The sequence below is a fragment of the Acanthochromis polyacanthus genome, chromosome 2 (assembly GCF_021347895.1).
Source record: "Acanthochromis polyacanthus isolate Apoly-LR-REF ecotype Palm Island chromosome 2, KAUST_Apoly_ChrSc, whole genome shotgun sequence".
Classification (NCBI taxonomy): domain Eukaryota; kingdom Metazoa; phylum Chordata; class Actinopteri; family Pomacentridae; genus Acanthochromis; species Acanthochromis polyacanthus.
In genome coordinates, this window is record NC_067114.1 from 8973434 (window position 1) to 8999499 (window position 26066).

The 26066-nt window shown below is 40.1% G+C and overlaps 2 protein-coding genes across 3 annotated transcripts in view; one reads left to right on the forward strand and one right to left on the reverse strand.

Moving 5' to 3' along the window:
- The window catches only part of lgr4 (leucine-rich repeat containing G protein-coupled receptor 4), a 77051-nt gene extending 66151 nt beyond the window's left edge, over positions 1 to 10900 (forward strand). For both annotated transcript variants that reach the window (XM_051959944.1, XM_022201040.2), the window contains exons 7-18: positions 1439 to 1507; positions 2037 to 2108; positions 2353 to 2424; positions 2589 to 2657; positions 2743 to 2814; positions 3135 to 3200; positions 3379 to 3450; positions 3561 to 3632; positions 3753 to 3878; positions 5375 to 5472; positions 6063 to 6116; positions 6232 to 10900. In XM_051959944.1, the coding sequence (XP_051815904.1) occupies positions 1439 to 1507; positions 2037 to 2108; positions 2353 to 2424; positions 2589 to 2657; positions 2743 to 2814; positions 3135 to 3200; positions 3379 to 3450; positions 3561 to 3632; positions 3753 to 3878; positions 5375 to 5472; positions 6063 to 6116; positions 6232 to 7637 (2248 nt within the window). In that variant the 3' untranslated portion in view covers positions 7638 to 10900. The remainder of the gene's footprint in view (positions 1 to 1438; positions 1508 to 2036; positions 2109 to 2352; positions 2425 to 2588; positions 2658 to 2742; positions 2815 to 3134; positions 3201 to 3378; positions 3451 to 3560; positions 3633 to 3752; positions 3879 to 5374; positions 5473 to 6062; positions 6117 to 6231) is intronic.
- A 2238-nt stretch (positions 10901 to 13138) lies between these two features.
- The window catches only part of mybpc3 (myosin binding protein C3), a 40800-nt gene continuing 27872 nt past the window's right edge, over positions 13139 to 26066 (reverse strand). The window contains 9 exon segments of the mRNA XM_051959953.1: positions 13139 to 13733; positions 17063 to 17249; positions 18358 to 18494; positions 20310 to 20469; positions 21750 to 21889; positions 21988 to 22183; positions 23340 to 23428; positions 23564 to 23731; positions 25411 to 25545. Coding sequence (XP_051815913.1) covers positions 13693 to 13733; positions 17063 to 17249; positions 18358 to 18494; positions 20310 to 20469; positions 21750 to 21889; positions 21988 to 22183; positions 23340 to 23428; positions 23564 to 23731; positions 25411 to 25545 — 1253 coding nt within the window. The 3' untranslated portion in view covers positions 13139 to 13692.

Here is a 26066-nt window from a genome sequence, read left to right on the forward strand (position 1 = left end):
CTTTGGAGGAGACTGGTGATGTTCTAATGCATTATAATTCCATTATTTTTTGTTTTATTTATTGTAACTAACATAATAGTGTAGTAGAAGGGGCAAACACTCCTGCCACTTTTCAGCAGACTCCCAAAGTACTGATGTCCAAATGCACTTTTACACCAACAGGAGTAGATTTGAAGTGAGCACTATCTTCCTTGAACTCAAAACAGACTGAAAAATAATCAGTCGGTTGCTGTTAGCATGGACGCTCACGGATTCCTAAAAATGCTGGCCTTCTGTTCATTTACTTGTACTGAAGTGATGTCCATTCATTTGTACGTTGAGACGCAGTCAGTTAATTAACGCTTACATGCATAAGTGGTTTGTAGTGAAAAGTTGTCATTTCATATTCCAGGTGTTCCCCAAAAAACAGGTTTTTGATATCATTCCATTAACATTTTAAGTTACTTTTTATACTTTTAAAGGGACATGTCATACAAGAGGTGATGCAGTGCACAAACTTAGAGGGATGGAGAGTAACAACAGCTAGAGGAAAAGAGTGGAAAAATGTCAACAAAATGGATGTTGACATTCTTCTATTGCTGTTTTGTGTAATATTCTTCTTTCTCAATTATTAAAATGTTCAAATCTGTTATAAAGAGAAAAATAAACATATTTCAAATATGAAATCATTCTTGTGTGGACAAAAATCATATATTATTGAAAATTAATATTATTAACCAAAATGGTATAAAAACACATTGATTCTTATCTGGGTCATTTTTGACCTACTTATGAAAGTGTGCAGGGTTAAGACGATTGCCATAGGTGACATTAACATAAATGCCCTGAAATTTCCCTCTACTGCTTCTCAAAGGGCTTTATTTTCTGCTTCGCTTTGTTTCTTTTCAATGTAAACTGAATATATTTCAATCTTGGATACAAATCAGACTGTAAAGTTGGACTCTGAGAACAGTTTCATTCTTCTGGACATTAATAAAGTAACAATCAGAAATGGAAATAATTATGCAGTGATTTGCAGCAAAATGTGTTTCAAAACATTCAAGTTTTTAATATATGTATTTGTATTTTGCTTTATAATTGGCTCTGACTTTCATAAAACAAATACAGATGAGTTATTAAAATGATGCAGTAATATTGAATATTTTTGTACTAGTCTGTTTATTGGTTAGTTCTGATAAGAGTGAATCATTCAACATTGCTTGGCAATTATGTGCTTTATCAACATTGTAGCCACAACAGTAAGCCTGAATATCAGTAATTAGTGTGTGACTTTGTGCTGACACATTCACAGCACCACATAACTGAACCCTCCTTTTATTAAAGCCCAATTGTTGACATTTTGGTTTGAATGTTCTATTAACTGGCGAGCATAGAAGGATGGATTTGTTATGTTATAATGCAAGAAAACCACACTTACTTCCTGTGTCTCCCTGTCTAGAGATCTTAATGTCAACAACCTGATGGTTTTTCCCAAAGCGATAGAAGCCTTGCCCAAACTGAAGGAGCTGTGAGTGTACTGCCTTATTTCTGTTTGTAGGAAGCTTTCATTGTCTTTTACGTAACTAAAAAACACAAATGTCTGATAAAGAAGCTATAAATAAAAGGAATACACGAGCACACATGCAAAACAGCAAATAGTTTATCATCTGCTGTCTTTAAGTGAATCTTAATGAGTTATTTAAATGCAAATTATGGTTTGTTTCTGTTCACATAGACGCATTAGGTTAAACAAAACTAAAATTCTATTTACCACAATATATCACGACATTGCTATTCATGAGCTCTTATTTTATTGATATGGTGGTTTACAAGGAATTAGCTAGTTGAAATCATCTGCAACACATAATTTAACTGAAAGACGTTTTGTCGAGTAGACTCTGAAAGTCAGTTGATTGTTTGAACTGTCTGTGCTTATTGTGTTATTACAGTTAGTTCTTTCCTAAACCTTTAGTTTTCCATACATCAGATTAACTTACCTATATGCGAGGTGTTGACCAACATGTTTTCACACTGTCTCCTTGACCTTCTTCCTGTAGCGGCTTTCACAGCAACGATATTGCCTCCATACCGGAAGGGGCCTTTCATAACAACCCCCTGCTGCGAACCATGTAAGGTCAAACTCCCCCTCTGCTTCACTCACACTACTTAGAAACAGACATGGCACACTAATGACTCACATTTATACAAATACCGCCGTGCACAGTGCGGAGCGCTTTCCGATAAGCTCACATACAGTACGAGCTGATGTAGGAGACACGCTTCAGAAGGTGAATGTCCAGAAGATGGTGCCATTTTCGCATAGTGAATCATTTTGCTTTGAACTGTCCCCCTCTGTTCTCTCTGTCCTCCCAGACATCTTTATGACAACCCTCTGTCGTTTGTGGGCGCTTCAGCTTTCCAGAATCTGTCTGACCTGCACTCGCTGTAAGTCCCGCAGCCAGACACCACTCCTGACAAATCACTGTTGACAAGTTCTGTCTCAACTCCTCAAGTCAGCGCCGACTTAAATATTTTAACTCGCTGTTTAAATGTGTTTTGCATCGATGTTTATAGCAGTGATTTCACTGTTGGTCGCATGTGTGTTTCAGGGTGTTGCGTGGGGCCAGCATGATGCAGGACTTTCCCATCCTTACTTGGACAAATAATCTTGAGAGTCTGTGAGTAAACTTTGATGTAGAATCTCTTTCCTGCTTGTGCTTTTATGTTTCTCAGGAGTGACTGGTTTGGTTTTTTCATCTCCAGGACCCTGTCAGGAACTAAGATATCATCCATACCCAGTGATCTGTGCGAGGATCTCAAGTTGCTTCGGACGCTGTAAGACACTTTTTCACGTGCAGTAGTAAAAGCAAACAATTGTACCTGGTGACATTTTTAGATCATAAGAAGCACACAGGGGCAGTAAAAATTGTTCCAGTATAACATGGTGGGTAAACAGTGGTTTTGACATTGCTACAGAAAAAAATAAACTTTCTAAGTAGTGTTAAAGAGTAGTATTTTAGAATATACACTTAGATACAGGGAATTCATTTGCAGACCAATTATAGAGTGGAACAATCCGACCTTTTGTCGTCCTTCCTTCGTTGTAATTTGTCCCTGTTATCTAGTCGTTGAAGCCGTCTGCTTTCCTCCATCAGAGACCTGTCCTACAATGAGATACAGCAGTTGCCATCCTTCCATGGCTGCATCCGGCTGCAGGAGATGTGAGTATTGATCATGTAAAAGTCATTTCACAAATCCTTTCAGACAGGAATGGTAAAGCTTAAAAGATTCTGTCTAAACTCGAAAACTCATTTACGATTTTAATGTAATAAATTGGTGAAGTATTGAGGGATCAGTTATTTTTTTACAGTCTTTTGTGTTCTCTTTTTCAATCTGCAGAAGCTTCCAGCACAACCATATTCAACAAATCGACAGGGACACTTTCCAAGGCCTCTCAGCTCTCCGTTTACTGTAAGTCCACTCAGTCACATACACTCAGTTACACACACAGTCACTCAGTGATCGCTGTAAAAACACGTCTTATGTCTGGACTGTGAGTTCACTGCTTTGTGTTCTTACAGAGACCTGAGTAGAAATGAAATCCGAGTTATTCACAGAGATGCTTTCCTCACCCTCACAGCACTCACCAACCTGTGAGTAAAACCTGTGCATTATTATACCACATTTCACCAAAATAAACACAGTTGTGTTGTTTTGTTTCAGTGTCTGTGTTGGTACAGGATTAACCTGCTTGTGTGTAACAATGTTTGCAGAGATCTGAGTATGAACTCTCTGACTGTGATTCCAACAACCGGACTGAGCTCTCTGAGTCAGCTGAAACTCTCAGGGAACCCACAGATGAAAAAAGTGCTGACTGCAAAAAACCTTCCCAAACTCAGGTGAGAGAGAGCTTCTGTGAAGTGTTCTGGAGAGAATGTGGCACCTGGAGGTGTTGTGACCTTCGAGTGTAAAGCCCTAATTATACTACGGCAACATCCCAGATATTTGAGTCAAACCGTTGTTGCTCATAATTCTCTCTTTGCCCCTGTTTTGTTGTTTCACTGCAGCTGTAACAAAAAATATTTTAATGAACTAGTCATGTTATTTGTAATTTATGAAAACGACTGTAGTCATCCCCAGGAGGAGTCGCTGATGTTCTGCAGTAGTTTATTGGGGTCTTGATAAAATCATTTAATGTGTTTAACCTTCTGAACCCAAGCACTTTCTCAGTCTTTATTGCTCCTGTCGGATTTTCACTCACTGTGGGCTCATTTTTCACTGCACCTCTATGGAAGTAGCACAACAATGATTCTGCATACTACAGATACTTTTATTTGCATTTTCAGTTTGTTTCCACACTTGTTTCTTGTCTGTTCTGTGTAAACACATCCTGCAGTTCATCTGAAAGGTCTCTGACGTTTTGTCACAACTGAGTAACTCCTGACTGGCTGTAGAAAATGAGTTATTTTTAATTGTTGTTTAAACAAGACGTAGAATGCAGTGACTGGATAAATGTCACTATTCCAAACTCAGCGCTGGTTACGTGAGTAGTTCAAGAACCATCAGAAAGTTAAGAATACAGTAATTCTTTCTGTTTGTACAAGTTCTGTCTCTGATAAGTGGTTTCATATTGATGATCTTTTTAATATGATGAGATAATGGGCTTTCCAAACATGCTGGTTTGGGGGCTCTAAGGGTTGAAAGAAATATTATATTAAGCAAAAATATATATATAAGTATTTTTAAAGAGTTGGTTTCAGAAAGAAAGGTTATCTTACTGAAGGATGTAGTCCACTGTAAATCATCAGGGTCCAGTTCAAATCGAGGATTTCTGACCCCTTTTCTGTTTAAAAACTCTGGCTTTTCTGAAATCAACCCACCAAAGTACTAAACTGTGTTTGAATAGAACTTTTCTTACAGGTTAGAACAATTCCAAGAGCTTTAAAGATGAAAAAGAAGGCAAATAATGACTACAAACAGGCTATGGGAAAGTTTATCAGCATCACAACAATATCTTTGCAGTGTTCTTGCATCTAAAATATATTTACTGTAACACAAACAAGCTGAGCGACTGAGTTCAAGTGGTGATGTAGAAAACACAGCACGCATGCTGCACAAACTCCAACCCAGCAGATGAGCTGCTCTAATTTAGTCCCACAGATGAACTGAAAACAATTGAACAGATGTTGTACAGAAAGAAAAAGAACCAAATTCCACCTCTTACTTTTAAGGAGAAAGCCAGATCTGTTTTCTTCAGAATTCTGAACAAAATACAGAAACATCCAATAATCAAAAGGGCAAAATATCTGTAGACAGACACATTCGGTATACTTTGGCCCGATTATCAACAGTGGACCTCAGCAGGACTTTTTTCTAAATGACTGTTTGTTTCTAGGTCCATCTCTGTCCCGTACGCCTACCAGTGCTGTGCATTTGTTGGATGTGACTCATTGACGAGTTCCTCTGAGGAAAATGACCTCAAAAAATCTACAGGTGGGAAAATGCTGCAGTCATGTATTTTCTTTGGAACTGAATAGTTGACACGTTAACAAGTTTTCTTTTTAATTGTATTTAAATAACAAAGTTGAAATAGTTTTACATAGTCTTTATTTTACGGGTTGTGTGGTACTGATACGTTTTTTTGCTTTAGACATCACTTACAAAATGTGACCAAACTATCCTGTATTTCCTACTTTACCAGTCATTTAACTGAAAGTTGTATTTTCCCTGAATGTCTGCGGTTGGGCTGGTTTATAGTATTTGATCTGTAGTTGATAAAATCATACCTGATATTTTAAAAAAAGAAAATATTTGGTGTGCTTTAATTGGTCCAAAACTCAGTTTGCCAAAACACTGTAATGGAAAATGAAGTTCAGATTTTGGAAAATTGTAGCCTCAGACAGTAAGGTCTGTAGTAACTATTTTTACATCCTGTTGAGCAGAAACAAGAGTTCTAACAATCAGTTTTAAAAAAAACCACACTTCCTACTGAAAACAGCTGACTGCTTTTGTGGCAGACTGTTATTTTGTATTAAGTTTGCCTTTTATCTTTTTTGCTTCTTACATCAGTTTTGTTATTTCAGGTGGGGAGGATGTGGAAAGAATCTCAATGATTATGCATTGCTCTCCTTCACCAGGTAAACGGCTTCTTACACCTTTGTATTTCTGTGTGTTTACCAGTAAGCATTAAATAATCCAAAAATAAATGGTAAATGAATTGGCTTTTCACCAACTCATTGTTTCTGTCTTCAGGAGCCTTCAAGCCTTGTGAGCACCTCCTGGGTAACTGGATGATTCGTCTGACCGTCTGGTTCATCTGCCTGGTGTCGCTGGTCTTTAACAGTCTGGTGCTGGTGGCCACCTTCTCCTCCACCTACCGAGCGCTCGGTCATTCCCACTCCATGGCTCCGTCTCTTTCTCCGGCCCGGCTGCTGATGGGGCTCCTGGCTCTGGCCAACCTGCTCACGGCCGTGTATGTCTGTGTGCTGTCTGTGCTCGACCTCGCCACGTGGGGATCCTTCGCTGAGTTCGGCGTGTGGTGGGAGATGGGACCCGGCTGTCAGGTCACAGGAGCTCTGGCCGTCTTCTCATCAGAGTGGTCGGTGTTGTTGCTGTCGCTGGCGGCGGTGGAGCGCAGCGTGGCCGTGCGGATGATTCTCGGCAAAGCGTTGATGTCGCCCAGGAGGAACGGCAGCGGCCATCGCGGATGCTTGAGAGGAGATCGGCGCTTCAGCCTGGCTGCGGGGCTGCTGGGGCTGCTGGCTGCCGGCGGAGCCTGCCTGCCTCTCCTGACCTTCAGTGACCAGTCCTCGTCTCCGCTCTGCCTGCCATTTGCTGGGGGCAACACTCCAGCTCTGAGTGTTACAGTCATTCTGGTGCTGCTCAACGCGCTGGCTTACCTGTTCACCGCGGCCGTGTACACCCAGCTGTACTGCCACCTCGGCAGGGTGGAGCTGGCCGATCCGGAGCAGACGGGCGCCCTACGACACGTAGCCTGGCTCATCTTCACCAACTGCATCTTCTTCTGTCCCGTCGCTGCTTTCTCCTTCGCCCCTCTCTTGACCGGCTCCACAGCTGGCAGTCTGGAGATCGCCAAATCTGTCACCCTCATTTTCTTCCCGCTGCCTGCGTGCCTGAACCCGGTGCTGTACGTGTTCTTCAGCCCGGCCTTCAGGGAGGACTGGTTGAGGCTGCGTGGCCGTGGAGGTCTGTCCAGGGAGGTGAAGGCCGGCGCTGAAAGTCACCGAGACGACGGTGGCGGAGGGTCAGAGCTCACAGACGGAGGCTCCACCCACCTGGGCTTTGACTGTGGGGTGTACTCTCAGCTTTGTGGAGAGACAGTTGTGTGCGAGCAGTGCGAGGCAGCGCTGCGTGCCAGGACCTGCTCTTCCCCCTCGTCCTCCACAGTCTGTAGACACTTAGTGAAGTCTCACAGCTGTCCCACCCTCCTAGCTGGAGCTGCAGTGTGCCAGCGCTCTGAGGGGTTTTGGGCAGACGGCGGCACACCCTCCGCTCAGTCTGAGTACGCCGACGAGGGCGACTCATTCGTATCAGACAGCTCGGACCAGGTTCAGGCCTGTGGCAGAGCGTGTTTCTGTCAGAGCAGAGGCCTTCCTCTCGTACACTACTCATACAACATACCTCGAGTCAAGGACTAAGGACGCTTCAGAGCTCCAGTACGTCTGCGTGCACAGATCTGTCATGTGAATTTAGATTCTACAAGAACATATGAACACTTTTATATTAAGACAAGTCGTGCCAACTGCCCTGCGATTCAGCAAGCACTTATATTTGTTATTACTGTGTTAGCAGAGATGCAACCAATCATTTAAAGGGAACTTGGCTTTTTGAACTGAGAGACCGTTTCTAAGCAAGCTGAACTGAGCACATCACGTTACAAACTGGTCGACAAAGGATTTTGCAGAGGAAAATCTTGCCACCAGTGCCTGCCTCTTGCTTTCAATTGGCCGTCATGATGATGTGAGCCTCAGTGCGTAGGTGTCAAACGTTTTGTGGTGTCTCTGTTTTACCTGTATTTGTAAGCTTCTAAAATTTTAATTACACGTCTTGCCATTTTTTGAAGCTTCTCCACAGCAACCGTTGATTTTATACTTTGATTTTTTTTACATAAATGTAGCAGATGTAATAATCACTCTAGACTTTTTTCGTGTGAATGTAACTTTCAGGCGGTTTTCAGTGAGCGGGGAGGAGAACAGAACATCAGCAATAACTTCGGCCCTACCTGCTAATGTTTCAGTGTGATAATGGCAAACAACAGTCTGTAATAAACACATCTTTGCTTTCAGTTCCTAAGACTAAGAATGTGATAAAAGTAGCAGATATCACTGTTTCAGCAACAGATACGCTTGGTGGTTTTGAAAGAGGTTATTTATTGTTTGAGCAGCAGGAGTGTCTGGGTGGAGACTGTTTCAGGTGTGTGAAAGGTGGCTTCTGAATGGTAAATACACCTGAAAATGTAACGCAGAGCATTCACAAAAACAGCAGCACCTCTCTTTGTTTATTTCTTCGCTAAAAGTCCGTACGCACGTCCAGATTTAGGTCATTACTTTCATTTGTCTGAAGGAGAGTTCCAGTTATTTTTAAAACCTGGGCCTTATTGTCTGAGTTTTTGCCGTCATGCTGTTTGATTTGGATCAAGGTGAGTGTTTCTTTGCTGCGGAGCTACGTATTCTGTTTGTCAGCGAGCCAAAAGGCACATCAAACATTCAGCACAGCAACATGAATGAGATCTGCTTTTATCTGACTTTCAGGTTGCTTTTGGCTCACGGAACATTTGTGGACTCCTTACTCTGTTGAATACAGCCTGTTTTAATGTGCAAAAACGGTCTAAAATGAGAATTGAGAATGAGGAAAATTATTGAATTAATGCAACATTTCAGGAAACGTGCTTAACACTTGTCGTCCTGCGGGTCAGACTGACTTGTTATAAAGTTTAAAAATGTGGGAAAAAAAATCTATTTTCACGGTGAAACCTCTGTCCACATTTTCAGCATTTTTGAGAAATTTTTGAACATTTTCTAAAAAAAGAACATTCACAGAAATTTCACTTAAAGAAAATAGAAGTTTTACTGATATATAAGTAATCACTTTAGATGTTTTCGGGAAATTTTTTGGAATTCAGCTCATTTAAAGAGTTTTCTTGCCAAATTTGGGGGATTTTTCTTTTTTTTAACAAAACTTTAAAGGGAAATATTTAAGGAATTACTGGAATTTTCTTCTTGAAGGTTTTGCAAATTTTCAGAAATTTGGGGATTTTTTTTGCTGAACTTTTTTTTGGGGCTTCTTTCAGACAAGGAAAAATAATTTCTGATGCTGTAAATGAAGACAACAGCAGGGTTAAATGTTGTTTTGCAGAAAGTGAGATACTGCTTATCACATGTCTGTAGCTAAATATGAAGCTATACTGAGCTCAGATTTGCATCAAGATTGGAAGCAGAAGGAAATAGGAGTCCTGTTTCCAGACTTTATTCTACGCTGAACTAAACCAAACAAGTGCTGGCTCCACGTTCAGCTCACAGATATTACTGACAAAATTACCCAAAATGCCTCAAAAACCAAAAATACCGTAAACGGACATTGGAAAAAGCCCAGGAAATCCCAAATCTAAATCAACGATATTCACTCTTGCTGAGGTTACGAGGAGGCCGTGTGACGTACGTCTAAAACTTATGAAACAGATTTTTGGCTTGTGAGCAACGACTAATAGCATCCAAATTAAACACATGAATGTAATCCCGCTTTCCTTTCACGTGATCCGAACGCAGGAGAAGACCGGCAACCAGCTGAGTCAACAAGATGGTGTGTGAGCCATGCCAAAAGAAATCTGAAGTGAACGAGCCTAATTTGAAAGTGGTTGATTATTATTCACCCACAGACATTTAAAGACAAATATCTGCAGTTTGGACCAAGTTTTTGGTGTTTGTGTGACCATAAATGTATACATGATGGTACAAAAGTTAGAAAATAAGGCTCACGGTGGGAATAGGAGGAATTATCTTTAAGCAAATTTACCATCTTAACTGTCTTTGCAATCCTCAGACACTTTGTTTGGTCATTTCAGTCCAGTTTAATTCACAGTGCAGGTCAGCAGAAGAGCATTATTGTGATATTTTCGAGTAAATGTGCGTCTTTTGATCCTGAGAGCTGACCTGGGTTGAGGCGGTGTGAGTCGAGGAATTGACTGATGATTGGTGTGCTGGAGCGTGACTGTACACATTAAAGGTGGATACGCCCTCGGAGCGTGTATCCACAAGTGCACATCATGCGAGTGCTCAGGAATTTAGGCAATGTAGGGAAACGTTTTCCTTCCACCAGCGAGACGTTCTCGTGTCTTTCATATAAATGCACCGTTTCATTTTAATGTGTTTTCTGTTTAAAACGTTGTGCACTTTCTTGCACCGAAAACCAAAATGTCCTTTGATTGTTTGAGATGTCCCATCTGGTGAGAGTGTACACATTTTTAGTTTTTTTTAAATGTAAATTATTTGAAAACAAGTAATCAAGAATGGGATGCTAACTAAGGAAGCTACCTCCTCAACTGTAGTGGCTACCAGCAGTGCTTTGTAAATGAAAAAAAAATCCGTTTTCATTTGTTGTTACTCTTTGTTTGCATTCTTGGCTTTATGTTGACATATGTGCAAATTGTGGGAGGAATCTATGTACTGTATACTGTGATTTTTTTTTTTGTTTTTTTTAACCACCAAACTATAAACTATGAAAATGTTTTATCTTTTATAGATACAAACCTGCAGAATAATACAGATTATATAAAATATCTCACGTAATTTCAGTTTTAATTAAATCTTATTTGTAGTTTTTCATGTGAGATCTCCCCAAATTGTTTTTATTCTGTTCAAATAATTCTTTAAATTGTGAATGAATAAAATTAGAAGAACACGAACATTTTCATGTAGAGTTATTGTATCTTTAGGTTATTGAAACTTTTCCTGAGTTTGTCACATCACAGGTTTCTCACGAATGCTGCTAGAAACTGAATATCTCAAGAACTGCTGTCAGAATGGCCTTGAATTTTTCTACATTCATGATTCCTGAGTGATGTTGATCCTCTGATTCTCCTCAATGACATTCATATTGACATTTAGTGAATTATTAATTTAATAACTCGCACTGTCATTGCGTCAAAAAAGCCTGCAAAGCTAATGCTAACATGCTATGCAGGAAAGTAAACATGAGAGACATAATTGCTTCGCATCAGCATGTTAGCGTTTTTATAAGAGTGTTCAGTGGTAGAAATTAGGAATATTAAGCTACGTATTTTACAGCACGTTCCACAGGGAAACACTGCGTCATTTTCACTGTTGCTCTTTCATGTGCAGCAGTATGAATGTGCAAAGTCAGATTATTGATTCAAATATTTAAAAATGCGTACAGGCACTTGAGTCTGTACATTAAAGCTGCAGTAGGCTGAAATGTGGAAACATTGAAATACTCTTTCCTCTCTACACTAAGTTCTTCCCATCAGATAAGTGTGTGCCTCAAATGCATAAAAGCCAAAAATCTGCATCAAGCTGTGGCTCCATCTAGTCCTCTGCTGACCCGCTGCAGGGCCACATCCTGCTGTCACTGCAGATTTTGATGTTATTTATACTATTCCATCATCTGTAGGTGAAATGAGCTGTGACTGGTTCTAAAGCCTGACAACAGAGAAACCAAAATACTGCCTACCTCAGCTTTAAGGTAAAAATGATGTGCAGTACTGTGAGGCAGTTTTAGGCACTAGATTATCCGTTGAGTGATACCATCAGAGGCGTCTTATCAACTTGCATTCATTCAGACAACGACCTGAAACATCCAGAGAATCATAAAGAGAACCATGAGTCCTGCAGCAGATGGTTTTGTCCTCACGGTTCTGATCTAAACATTGAGGAGTAACTGAATGCATGAATAAACGGAAGATTCTGAGGCAAGATGCTTAGGACAATCTACACTGTATAAAAAAAATACTATGAAATGGTCAGAAATGTATTAAAAATAATTAGCCATACTATACATTTCCAGGTCAGTTTAGATGAGATTGATTGTCATTTTGGGGGGTTAAGTATTACAAAGGATGTCAACATGTGTTAAAATTTCTTTAATTATACATGAGATCACTCATTTAATCCGAAAAAGCGATACTTTAATATATTTTAAATATGTGGGAAAGCAATCTGTAAAATTAAAAAACTACTGTTTTTGGAGCTGACCTTCCCAGCATCTTAAAAACACACACAAGTGAACTATTTTAAAGGAAAAGCTGCTTTTTGAATGCATTTCATTGATTAATTTAAAATACAAAAGAAAGTTTGGGAACAATTGATTCTTTTTCGTCTGTTTTTGTACTTGAAGCCCGTGTCAATGCCAGTACTTTTGCTCCAGTTCCAGGATGTTGACCGTGACTTCAGCTTCTAGCAAAGTGTTTCTGCTTCGCTGTGCTCAAAGTTTGGCTTCACAGAGCTGCTACTATCGACGTTCACTGTTGTTAGACTGTTTTCTATTGAAGCTGCTCATCAATACGAGCATAAAAGTGAAAATTCCGAGTGCGTCATCATGGCCATTCGTGCCATTCAGCAACGTTTTTCCGCTTCCACCTCCCTCCCACTCATGTTCTCCACCGCTGCTGCCTCCCTCCTCGTTTGTAGCGAGCTGTAACTTTGGTGACGAGTGAAAAATAACGTCTGGGATTACATAAAGAAAGCAGACGTGATATTTGATCGGTCAAATTTAGTTTTGAACCGTGCTGCCTTTGCGCTTGTAATTTGTGGCCTTTGGCGAAGTCCAGTGTCAAAACACCTGGAAGCAGCAGTGAGACATTCGTCACGTGTGTCGGCTGGTGACCCTGAGACACGAACGAGGCTCTCTGGATGTTGTGCAGCTGTATGTTGAGAGGAGATATGTACATTCAGGGCATCATAGGAATAACTGTCCAGTGATGCTGCGGCGGCCTTTGCTAGACGAAAGCCACCATGTGTTCCACTTCACTGACACTCGTCCTCGGTGGTAAAAGGACATCTCAGCCATTCCAGCCCTTCGTACACCCCCCCACCCCACCCCCCCCTGTGCTGCAGTCATTAGCCACATGCCTCACACCTCGAGCTTTAGCGAGGCTTTGTTACAATAAAGCTAAGCTCTCAACAAGTCTTGTCCATTCCACTGGACTGTTGGGTATCAGTGGCATGCTTTCTGGATTTTCTGTGTGCAGCTCTCATGATGAGCTCCACCTTTGCACCGTCCTCCCTGTAACACAATGCCACTAGCATGACTGAATGAAATCACTCCGTCTTTGTGGTTTTAAGCAGTTTTTATGCACACAAAGCAAACACAATAATTAATTTTTACTCTATTCGCTGAAACAAGTGAGAAACAGGACAGCAAGTCACCATTTAGTTCCACACATATTGCTACTTTGATTGTCTGTATTTACCAAACACCATGACCATTACACGTGATCTTTGAAATGAGCGAAATCCAGAGCGATAAAACCACGACTTACTTTTTAAATAATCCTGACAGTTCCTTACTAATCAAGCAGTCAGGTCAGTAATCTAAACTCTGAGGGGGATTTGATGCAAGATGCCTGCAGAGGAGAAATAAGGTGCTGAGCTGAACACGGTTTGTGATGCAGCGGAAGAGTTTCCCACGACACAAACACGTAGGAGACGAATCGATCCTCTCAGTCCGCAGCTTGTAGCTTTACTTCTTGGCATCTTTCTTTTCATCCTTTGCAATTTGAGCTGCAAGCCAGGAATAAAAATATACAATCATTGAAGCAGAAGAGTCAAAAAATAACAACACAAGCTGTTAGCATATTATCACATTTTCACTTAATGTGGTTAGCATGTTAGCGAACAGCTAACGGATAATTGAGGGACTTTTGAAGTCCATGGGATATATCTTGCATACATTTTCATTAAAAGTCTTGTCTTTATAAATAACTTTCAATTCTAATTTTACTCAATTGTATATATACACTTTATAAGAATGTTCTGTAAAAATGCCATGTGTTGTTTGGTTATAAGCGGACATGTTGATTTTAGGCCTGAAAACAGCAAAAATGTCAACTATGCTACAAAAAATCCCACAGTTGTATATTGACCCTGTCAATAGTTTTTGCTCTGCTTCTGGTCTCCACCATGCTTTGAGAGAAATATTTGTCGCTTTACCTTCTAAATGCTCCACTATGTTCACCAATTAGACTCTAACTTTATCTTCTTGCTGCTGAGTAGGTTAAGTCTTGTAGTGTTAAGTTTACTGGATTTTCACAGAAGACTGAAAGTAAGCAAAAAACAACTGAACACTATGAATCATGGCGAGAAAAACAGTGCTGATAATCTGAATTCATCACTGTGAAGGATGAGTCATAAAATCAGTACTTTTTCCACAAGAATATCAATTATGGGTCTTATAAGAACTCAATCTTTTAAATGTTACATATACACACGTGGACAAAATTGTTGGTACCCCTCAGTTAAAGAAGGAAAAACCCACAATTCTCACTGAAATCACTTGAAACTCACAAAAGTAACAATAAATAAAAATTTATTGAAAATTAAATAATCAAAAACAGCCATTACTTTTGAATTGTTGATTAACATAATTATTTAAAAAAACAAACTAATGAAACAGGCCTGGACAAAAATGATGGTACCTCTATAAAAGATTGAAAACTATTTGACCAGAGTGACATGATTAACTCAGGTGTGTCATTTAATTGACATCACAGGTGTTTCCAAACTCATAATCAGTCAGTCTGCCTATTTAAAGGGAGACAAGTAGTCACCCTGCTGTTTGGTGAAAAGGTGTGTACCACACTGAACATGGACAACAGAAAGCGAAGGAGAGAATTGTCCCAGGACATCCGAAAAAAAATTATAGACAAACATCTTAAAGGTAAAGGCTATAAGACCATCTCTAAACAGCTTGAAGTTCCTGTGACAACAGTGGCTCATATTATTCAGAAGTTCAAGACCCACGGGACAGTAGCCAACCTCCCTGGACGTGGCCGCAAGAGGAAAATTGATGACAAATTGAAGAGACGGATCGTTCGAATTGTATCCAAAGAGCCCAGAGCAACCTCCAAAGAAATTAAAGGTGAACTCCAAGGCCAAGGTACATCAGTGTCAGATCGCACCATTCGTCGTTGTTTGAGCCAAAGTGGACTTCATGGGAGACGACCAAGGAGGACACCACTGCTAAAAAAAACTCATAAAAAAGCGAGACTGGAATTTGCAAAAATGCATGTTGACAAGCCACAAAGCTTCTGGGAGAATGTCCTTTGGACAGATGAGACCAAACTGGAGCTTTTTGGTAAGGCACATCAACTCTATGTTCATAGACTCAAAAACCAAGCATACGAAGAAAAGAACACTGTCCCTACGGTGAAACATGGAGGAGGCTCAGTAATGTTTTGGGGCTGCTTTGCTGCATCTGGCACAGGGTGTCTTGAAAGTGTGCAAGGTACGATGAAATCTGAAGACTATCAAGGCATTCTGGAGAGAAATGTGCTGCCTGGTGTCAGAAAGCTTGGTCTCAGTCGCAGGTCATGGGTCTTCCAACAGGACAACGATCCAAAACACACAGCCAAAAACACCCAAGAATGGCTGAGAGAAAAGCGTTGGACTATTCTAAAGTGGCCTTCTATGAGCCCAGATCTGAATCCCATTGAACATATGTGGAAGGAGCTGAAACATGCCATTTGGAGAAGACACCCATCAAACCTGAGACAACTGGAGCTGTTTGCTCATGAGGAGTGGGCCAAAATACCTGTTGACAGCTGCAGAACGCTCATTGACAAATACAGAAATCGTTTAATTGCAGTGATTGCCTCAAAAGGTTGTGCAACAAAATATTAAGTTATGGGTACCATCATTTTTGTCCAGCCCTATTTCATTAGTTTGTTTTTTTAAATAATTATGTTAATCAACAATTCAAAAGTGATGGCTGATTTTGATTATTTAATTTTCAATAAATTTTTATTTATTGTTACTTTTGTGAGTTTCAAGTGATTTCAGTGAGAATTGTGGGTTTTTCCTTCTTTAACTGAGGGGTACCAACAATTTTGTCCACGTGTGTATATAGACACACACAAACATGTGGGGAGAACACAGAAGTACAATGTAAGAAAAGACTTAACAAATCCCTCTAAAGTACCTATAACAAGTTGATTTAAAGCATGAGGGGATAAAATATCAGCCAGTAAATAAATACATATGTGATTTTGACTAGTTAATGATCTGCTTTTATGTGTGTATTTATTGTTAAATAGGTACAGCAAGGGAGGTATTTATTTTTTAAAAAGAGGAAGAATCAATTTGATCTCCACTTCAGGTCTGTAATTTCCCAGAAATCTGAGAAGTTATAAAGAGAACTACATAAGATGTTATTATTTATAGGGAAATAGAGAAAGAACTATGCTGTTACACCTATAATTCACACATTTCAATGAATTGCTTTAGTGCAGACAATCGAGCATGTGTTGAGAGCAAATTTGCCACCAATAAACAAAATACCGAAACAACATTTATTTGATTAATGTGAATGTTCATTCATAAAACAAATACAACAGGACCCAGACCACCCACTTTATGTCACTTTTAGCCACATCTTGAGGCCTGAGGTATTATAATTAGTACCAACTGTGCAACCACATGAGGAAGGCCACAAAATGTGAAACAACAAATTAGTTAAATCTTGTGTGGGGAATTTTATTTGTTTGGGTTTACTGTATGGTTTCCAGTCACTCTTGGGGAAATTCCTTTTTCTCCTGTAATCAGAAACACACAGTTCTCTCCTGGAAACCTTTTAGAAATTATTATACAAAGCATCCACCACAGGAAAAGTGTGTGTTGTAATTTAATATGTTTTTTACTGTAGTGTCTAATGAAATACACCAAAATACATCCATCTTTAGCCCTTTATTCCTCACTGGCTGGACTGATACAATGTGTTATATTTAAGGGATGAAAAAGGGGGAGGATGGGGTGAAAAGGAGGATGCCAGAGAAAGGATGGAGCCTAAGTGGGTCATGAAAACGAGGACAGACGAGCTGCAGCAGGATACTTACGGCGAACCTCCAGTTTACACTCCACTATGTCCTCCCCGCTGTCGTTGACCGCCTTGCACATGTAGACGCCTCCGTCGAACGGACAGGGCTTACGGATCTCCAGCGTCAGGACGCCCTGCTTGCTGAGCATTCGGTACTTGGCCTCATTCGAGATGTCCATTTTGTTTTTGTACCAGGTCACTTTGGGCTAACAAGGTAGGACAAAGTGTAACAGCGTGTCAGGGGATATTTTAATACTGCTGTTGTTGTACGATTAGCCCACTATTTGGTCCAATGGTAACAGTCCTAACCAGTGGATTTGACTGGTGGATCCTGTTTCACTGAGGATAGGGTGTTTATCGCTCGCTACTAATCCCCAAATGTCAGCAAGAATAGGGGTCAGACAGCATGTGTGTGTGTGTGTGAGGGTAATTATAAGTTCTCATTGGTATTTTTCCTTTGCTTTGTCTTGTTATCTTCACTCAGTTAATTCTTTGCTCTCAGCAGTAAGGTGGAAAACTCTGGACAAAAGCCAGTAAATGGACTTTAAGTTTGGTGAAGAGTTTAGAGTTACTGTTCATCTTTAACCTGTTAGGAAGCGTGGAAAGGCCTAAAAGTTTGCTGAATCAAATCCTGAGAGTGATTCTAACAGGCCGAATGCTCGGTGAGACAAAAAGACTAATCACAGAATGTATTCATACTGCTTATTTAAGTATCAAGTATTAAAAAGTCTCAAAATTGACAACCAGCAACTGCATGAAAGGAAGCCATGAACTAAACAACAGTTTGGACATGCTTTCATATTTAAGCATTTCATTTGGGAACATGTTACGGTTTTATTTAACATATTTTTATAAAATTTGTAGGAAATTAGCAGTTCCAAAGCTTTGCAATAACATTCCTCTTGCAATAAAAAGTTCCAGTTCCACAAGAAAAATCTCAAGATATACATGTTTTCAGTGGCTTTTAGCAGCTCTTAATTTCCAGATTTTTATCATTTTACATTTGCTTGATGCTACACTTTGATCTTATAACTTTTAATCCTGTTTTGCCGTGTTTTAAGAATTCATTTTTCATTAGAAACTGATTTATTTTTAGAGCACTTGTTTTAAGCATGTTGCATAAATAATTTTTTATTTCATTTGATTAGATTGAAACGGTTTTATCCAAATTTCATCAGAACCCCCTCCCCTTTATCACAATTACATTTCTGATAGTAGCTACTGTCATCCAACCTTTGACCACAGTTGTCAGTTTTCGCTACTGTGATCGAATTTGATCACAAATATTCCTTACAAATTTTCACCTCCACTGACCTTCGGTATGCCTCTCACTGAGCAGCTGAGCGTGGCGTTGTATCCCGCTATGACGGAGCGATTCATCAGAGGATGTGTGAACTTGGGAGCCTCTGAGAAGTCGTGTTCCTTGTAGCTGGGCGGCTTGTACACGATACCTGAGGAGACAGACAACTTTTCCACTTTCCTGCATTTATGATGACTATTGATCATAAATAAATCTAAAACTAGTTATGCTATTTATACACTGTCGGTCCAGAAAAAAAAAGTCGCACACTCTAATATTTCACTGGACCGCCTTTCGCTCTAATACCGACACCCATTCGCCGTGGCATCGTTTCAATAAGCTTCTGCAATGTCACAGCATTTATTTCTGTTCAGAGTTGGATTAATTTTCTATCAAGATCTTCTATTGATGATGGGAGACTCAGACCGCTGTACAAGTCTCCTCTAGAACTATTATTATTGTTTATTATTTACTATTTATTATTTATTTATTTGTCTATTTTATCTCTACATTTTTTACTTTCTTAAAGCTTTTATTTTTTATGCATTAGACCTGCTTTTTTTTTTCGTTCGTCTTTTAGTTTTTAGCTTCAGTGTTTCCTCATGGGAGGCCTCCACACTGGGATGTATGCCCGGTCTGCCCGTGGGGGGCGTTGCCCTGGAGGCCTCCTGGGCCCGAGGGGCTGGGGCGGCTCTGCATTTAGTGCGGGGTCTGCCCCTGCCCATCAGCGTCTGAGTGGTCTCTGTGGCGGCGCTCTCTGTGGGCTGTGGCGCATGTAGGTGTGGAGGGCTCCCATAGGTGTTTCCCCACATGGTTCCTCAGTGCCCTGCCGTGTCTCAGCACCGTGTTGTGTGTATGTGTGTGTGTGTTTTGTGAGTGTGTGCATGAGCGCATGTGTATATATATCTCGATGCGGGATATTGTTGGTTTTACTATGTTTTTTATTCTCTCTGTTGTTTTATTCTTTTTTTTGTGAAGCACTTTGTGTTGCATTTTAAATGGATGAAAAGTGCTATATAAATAAAGTTTGATTTGATTTGATTTAGAACATCCTTAAGATTCTCAACAGGGCTGAATTCTGATCCACTCATTCTCAGTGTGAGCCCCATGAATCCTGGCATCATCATCGTGGAACATGCCATCAGGGAAGAAAAACTCCACTGATGTAAAGACCTGGTCATTCAGTATATTCAGGTAGTCAGCTGACCTCATTCTTTGGGAACATAACGGTGCTGAACCTGACCAACTCCAGATCATAACCCTAACCCCCACAGGCTGGTAGGCACTAGCCATGATGAGTTCATCACTTCATCCGTCTCTCTTCTTACACTGATGCACCCTTCACTTTGGAACAGGATCAATCTGGACTCATCAGACCACATGACCTTCTTTCATTGCACCAGAGTCCAATCTCTATGCTCGATAGCAAATTGAAGCCTTTTTCTGATTAGCCTCACTGATCAGTGGTTTTCTTAGAGCTACAGCTGTTTAGTCCCAAGCCTTTGAGTTTCCTTTGCATCGTGCATGTGGAAATGTTATTATGTCACTATTAACCATAGTCATGAGTTCTACTGTTGATTTCATCTAATAGTTTGTTGCGGCCAAATTTATTCCTTGAAGACGAAGGTCCACCACTATCCTTCAGGTTTTAATAATGCGTTACACAGTTCTGAACCCGATTTTAGTAGTTTGAGAAATCTCCTTAGTTGTTTTCTTTGCTTGATGCCAATAGTTTGACACTTCAGAAACAGATTAATATCCTTTCCACGATCACAGAATATGTCTTCTCACATGGTTCTTTAAGAAATGAAAAGCTCTTCACTGCATCAGCTAGGATTAATAAGTTGTTGCAGCTGAAGCATATTCATCACTGCAGTAATTATCCAGTGGAAGACATATTTGCTTTGTTAAATCTTTTTTTTTTTTTTTTTTGGACAGGCAGTGTATACGAGCAGTCACAGCTCACCTGTTTTTTGGATGTAAACGCTGTCTTTGGTTTGGCAGGGATCTGTGCTGAAGCCCACCAGGTTGATGGAAAAGACTCGGAAGACGTACTCGTTCCCCATGATGAGGTCGGACACGACACAGTGGGTTCGCCTGTACTGCTCGTAGACTGTATACCACTCCTTCATGTGAATCACAAAAAAAATCACAGATTCAGTCTTTCTGCTTCGATAAATAACTTATGTTGTACAGGCAGATGACAAATTACATGAAAATGTGAAGAAATGAGTGAAGAAACACACTGAATACTTCCATTTAGGGCATAATGGGGTTTTATAACTGGTTTTATGTGGTGTCCAGACTGGTGTCATCCCTAGAGTAGTGTTTCGTTTACTTAAGGAGTTTATTCAGACCACTGAATGACCACTGTATTAACTTTTATTGGTTTTCTTAAAATTTGTGACCCATCTCTATGCACAGTCTAAAAAAGATCCACTGTTTAAATAAGGCAAGAAAACATCCACTCACCTTCATAATGTACCTGAAACTGAAGGAGTTGCGTAATTGTTCACATTTTATTTATTTCGGTACAGGAGTGAAACAGAATCCGGGTGGATTTGACGTACATGTGTCCTCAGCACTTTTATCTCTGCCATGATAATCAGCATCTCTAAGCTCACCGTGTAGCAAGTAAAATTAATTTGATCTAATAATGCCTACAGTGAAACATGAACCATGGGCCAGGCTGGCAGGAGAACAATGGCCCTGCGTCACCGCGCAGACAATCCGGACCGGGTCAAGGCTACAAGGATAAGATTAGGACATTCCAGGCCGACACTGTTCCTGGCAGCTCGAGGTGGAGGATGGTGGCAGTCGGAGCGCTTTGCCAGCAGCCCCATAATGCATCACTACTGGCCCATAGAGGAGACTATGCGCTCTGCATCGGGTAACGACAGAATATGGGTCACAAGGGAGGCTAAAATCTCAATCTGTCATTGTGAAGCTCTCCTCCTGCGATAGTCTGGTCCATGATTGGAGACGGGAATGAGTCCAGAATTACTTTCAGTTTACATGCTGGAGGGCTGGTGGTGTTCTGATGAGTCTAATTTTTAGCTGGAATCTTGCAGACTTGCTGCTAACTGCGATCATGTGATGCATCAATGACATGACGAGAGAAAAGTGCGTTTTGCAGTGACAGAGACAGCTACAACTGCAGTGAAAAATATAATTTTTACCTTCAGTTTCATTATTTTTGACTTATTTTGCTCATAAATTACCACCCTTTTCAGATTTTCTATAATGTCATATTAACCTAACCACTCAGAGGGTTTATTCTGTCTAATTACGGTAAAAAAAAAAAAAAACTAAACATCAATAAATGCCTGCTGCCAAAGTCAGAAGCTGGTTCTCAGCTCCTCCTGAGCGTAATATAAAACCAGGACCCATGGGTGTAGAGACTCACCATGGTCTTCTTGTCAGCTTTCTGAATGTTGTACCCAACTATTTCACAGTTACCGTTGTCCTTCGGTGGCTTCCACTCGAGCGCCACGTTGAATCCCCAGATATCTACGATCTTCAGAGCCTCTGGAGGCCCTGGGAGATCTGCAGAGGAGAAACAGCCCATGGGAAAACTCAACAGAGACTGCATTTATTCCTGTTCATTGTCACAGGCAGCTCTCTATGCTTTCATTCCTGCTCACCAACAATCTGCAGCATGATTTTAGCTGTATCTTCCACGTTCTCTATCTGCACCTGGAGGTCGTACTGGCCCGAGTGTTTCCGCTCTGTCTTGCGGATGAAGAGGATCGTATCTACTTCACTGTTCCTCACACTTGCAAACTGGGGGCTCAGTGGCTCCCCGTCTTTACTCCATGTAACCTTCGGCCTGGGTTTGCCCTGCAAGACAGAAAGACAAAGGAAGGCTCGCAGCTTAAAATGCATCAATGTGTCAGACTGTAAATTACAAATACCTAAACAGCAATATAGCATATGATTACCTCAAAGTGCATACAGTAGGTACACCTAATTTTTGTTTTATGGTGTGTGAGAGGTTTAATGTGAAATATGCTGTTAGATCATTTGGTTTCCACTGTGTCTGAAATTCTAACTTTACAAGAAAGACAATTATGTTGTTCCTTTTTAAGTGAAAGCAGTCAGTTAAATTCCTGAAATACAGTAAGACATATTATGGTAACAAATATTCAAAACCAGAAGGAATTAATTGAAAAACTATCTGTACATCTACATATTAGTTGGCATACGGTATGTACAGTGCTGCTAATATCAGGGCTACTAAATATTAGTATGATGATTTGATGGTTTATTTATTTTTTGTTCAGTTTTGAACAAATTCTGTTATTTGTTGACTTTGATACCGACAATGTTGAGAACTGACCTATTGGAACGGTCAAAAATGTAGTTTTGTTGGTTTTTCTTGTAAACAACAAACAAAAAATGTATATATTGTGTTTGTTTGTCTGTCTAATGCAGCCACACTTTTTGAAACACAAAAAAGATTTTTCCACAAATATTTAATGCTAATATTTGAGATTGTGTAAAAAAAATTTTGATGTGCAAAATTAAAATACTGTTTTGATTAATGTTGTAGAATTTAAATTTTCTGCATTACTCAGACCAACAACACTTACTGCTCAGTCTTTCTCAGTGTTTGTACATCATTTATGTTTAATTTATATATTATATCTTGTGTTTAACAACATCAGATTTTCAGTTTACGATTATTGTGGCCAATAATATTGTGATTTTTAAAAAAGCAAAATTTATCTTTAACCTTGTTTATTGTGTGTTTTGCCTCTTTTTTGACAAATAAATTACATTTAAAATATGTGTGTAGAGTGATGAAGACTTCTACTGTATGTTGTTCTAATGTTCTGGCTTATTCATGATATCATCGTACGCATATTAAGATAATATCAATATTTGATTTTCTAAAAATGACGGTTATCTTCCGTACCAGTACAGCACGACATCCCTGCTGTACACAGACATAAGTTCTACCTGTCTGGTTGATTTAGATTGATTTATACGCCACCTGGAATGGAATCACAATGTTGACAGTGTCTCCAACTTTCTTGATGAGAGTCTGGCGGAGGTTTCTGGGGAGCCAAATTTTCGGGCGTTCTGAAGAAAAAACACCAAAATTAGATTCATGGAGAAAGTTTAAATTACTATTATGTCTTGATAACCCCAAACAGCCAATTAGGACGCTAGATGAGCAGAGAGTTGTCAAAACTATAAAAATCTATAAATACTGACGCATGATCTCTCTGATGGTGACGGGTTGAGCCAGAGTGGCGGGAGCGCTGGGACCCGCCATGTTGTAGGCTCGAACACGGAACTGCAGTTTGTCTCCGGTGGTGAGATTTTTAACAATCATTGATGTCCTGTCTGTCAGACCGTCAATGGCTGGAATCCATTCATCAGCTGTCACCAGAAAACACACAGAGGATTAAAATGGCACGAACCACTCGTTACAAAGGAACTAAAGTTAAACATCACATCCTCTGTCTCTGGTTTGACTATTTTAATTTGTAGAGAGAGAGAAGTACGACATCTGTTAATAATCTGACCTCTGAATGCCCCACATCTGACCATTGATTAAGTTATGTAAAATCTGGAGTCCTATGAAGCATTATATACAGTTTTTGAGTTAAAAATCATTTAAAAAGTTGTGAGGTCACTGTGATGACCCTGGGTCATTTTGTGTAGTGTTCATGTTGAGAAACTTGGTCTCCTCTCCTCCTCCTGTGTGAGTGGGTGTGGCTGTCCAGCGGAGTCAGTAGCTGTCTGTGGATCTGCAGCAGTGATTAGATCCTGGTGCTGAGGCTGATTGGACTGCTGGGAGGATTGCTGCCACCTGAGAGCCTGCCTGGAGGCTACAAAAACCAGCTGCTGCAACCTGCTCATTCTCTCCCGATCCAGTCACCCTTGATGAAGCAGCCTGTTGTCAGCTCTGTGTGTCCATGTGATAGACTTGGAGACTGACCCTGTGGTAGGGGCAGGAAGCCCAAATACCTGTTAGTGACTAAGTTTGTTAATTGTTTATTCTGGGAACCCCAGTTTGGAGTTTGCTTTATAAAATTAGAATTTTATGTTACTGGGAGTTTTAAGTTACCTTTGTTTGCTTTGTTTGAAAAATAAACCTTTTGTGCACTTTTGAGAATTTTCCAGGCTGACTTCATCGGGGGTGGCTGAGTCCAGAGCATTATCATGTTGCGTTCATGGTTCCCCTAGACTAGGGATGTAACAGTCACATTGATTTTTGTATATTTTCTTCGTACTAATCTCCAGAGCAATGTTGAAATGCAATGGGAAATAAGGTAGCTTGAGTCCTGATATTTGGTAGCCTCATTGATATGTACAAAGGGTCTTCAATGGTACAACTTTTACAGTTTTTTCTTTTATCCCAGTAGCAATATTATGCAACTCTTCCAGTTGGGTTCACTTTTGGAGTAGTTTCACCATCATATGTGCCTTTTCAGATATTGGCCAAAGATGCAAAAACTGATTTTTTTTCTTACAGAGCATGCCTCTGATTGGCACCACACTCTAAATTTTTGAAGCTCCTATTGGTGCCAATAACAGGGGAAAAAATCTGCCTCTTAGGGCGAAAAATAAAGGTTTTATTGTTGATGGAATATTGAAACAGAAAAAACTTTTTGACCAAATTTGCATATAACTGGTTTGTATTCTTCTATCAAAGCAGGGTTGTACCATTGAAGACCACATGGGCATATCAGTGGTTACAGTATATCTCCAGTTATGGCACTTCAAGCATCGTTCCACATATTGGTGCCAAGAAAACAATGCAAAAATGGACATGACCCCCTCTTCTTTAAGAGTTTTAACTCAAAAATTAATGTTACCTATGACCCCACATTGTCAACCCAATCAGTATTCACCACTTTTTTTTAAAGTCCAATTCCAGGTGGTTAGGCGTGAACTTTTTTGTTTTTTTTGAAAAATTTGGTGAATTGAAGTGGAATGACTCAGAAGTTTGGACAGATATCGCTGCTTCACTCTAATTAACTGATTTTTGATGCTGTATGCTATAAAAAACTTCTCTAATCAAGAGCATGCAGGTGGCCGGCTCCAGCACTTACTGCCCTCCTTGCAGTACTCGACCCCGTAGCCCTCGAGTTCAGCCGAGCCGATCCTCTCAGGCCGCCGCCACTTCAGCGTAATGGAGGTGTCGCTGACGTCGTCCACACACAGTCCGATGGGCTCACTCGTAGGGGCTGAGAGAGAGGCAGAGGGCAGATAAACAACCCTTTTAGTCAGTTAGAGCATTAAATGCAATAAATACACGCTGAGTTACTCAACGGATGAACGAACAGATCGGGAATAATTTAAAATGACCCTCTGTAACAGCAGAACAAGGCCTCAGAGCTGTCATCATCTCCTGTTCTATCCAGTATTCACTTGAAGGTTTGTTTCATACACACACTAACATCATCAGAATCATAATTATGTGTGCCATCTGGCAGATGACTCAAGATTTCAAAATGTCTTTTGAGGCTCCAGTAGTTTCAGCAGCAGCTGGGTCAATATATAATTGTGTGACTTTATGTAACATTGTGGACATTTTTGCTGTTTTCAGGCCTAAAATCAACATGGAAGCCTATAAACAAACACCACATGGCATTTTTACAGAAACATAGAGTAAAATTGAAAGTTATTTATAAAGATATTGTAGTAAACCTGTTGATATGCCATAAATCCACACTTGACTCACACACTACTTTATATTAAATAACTA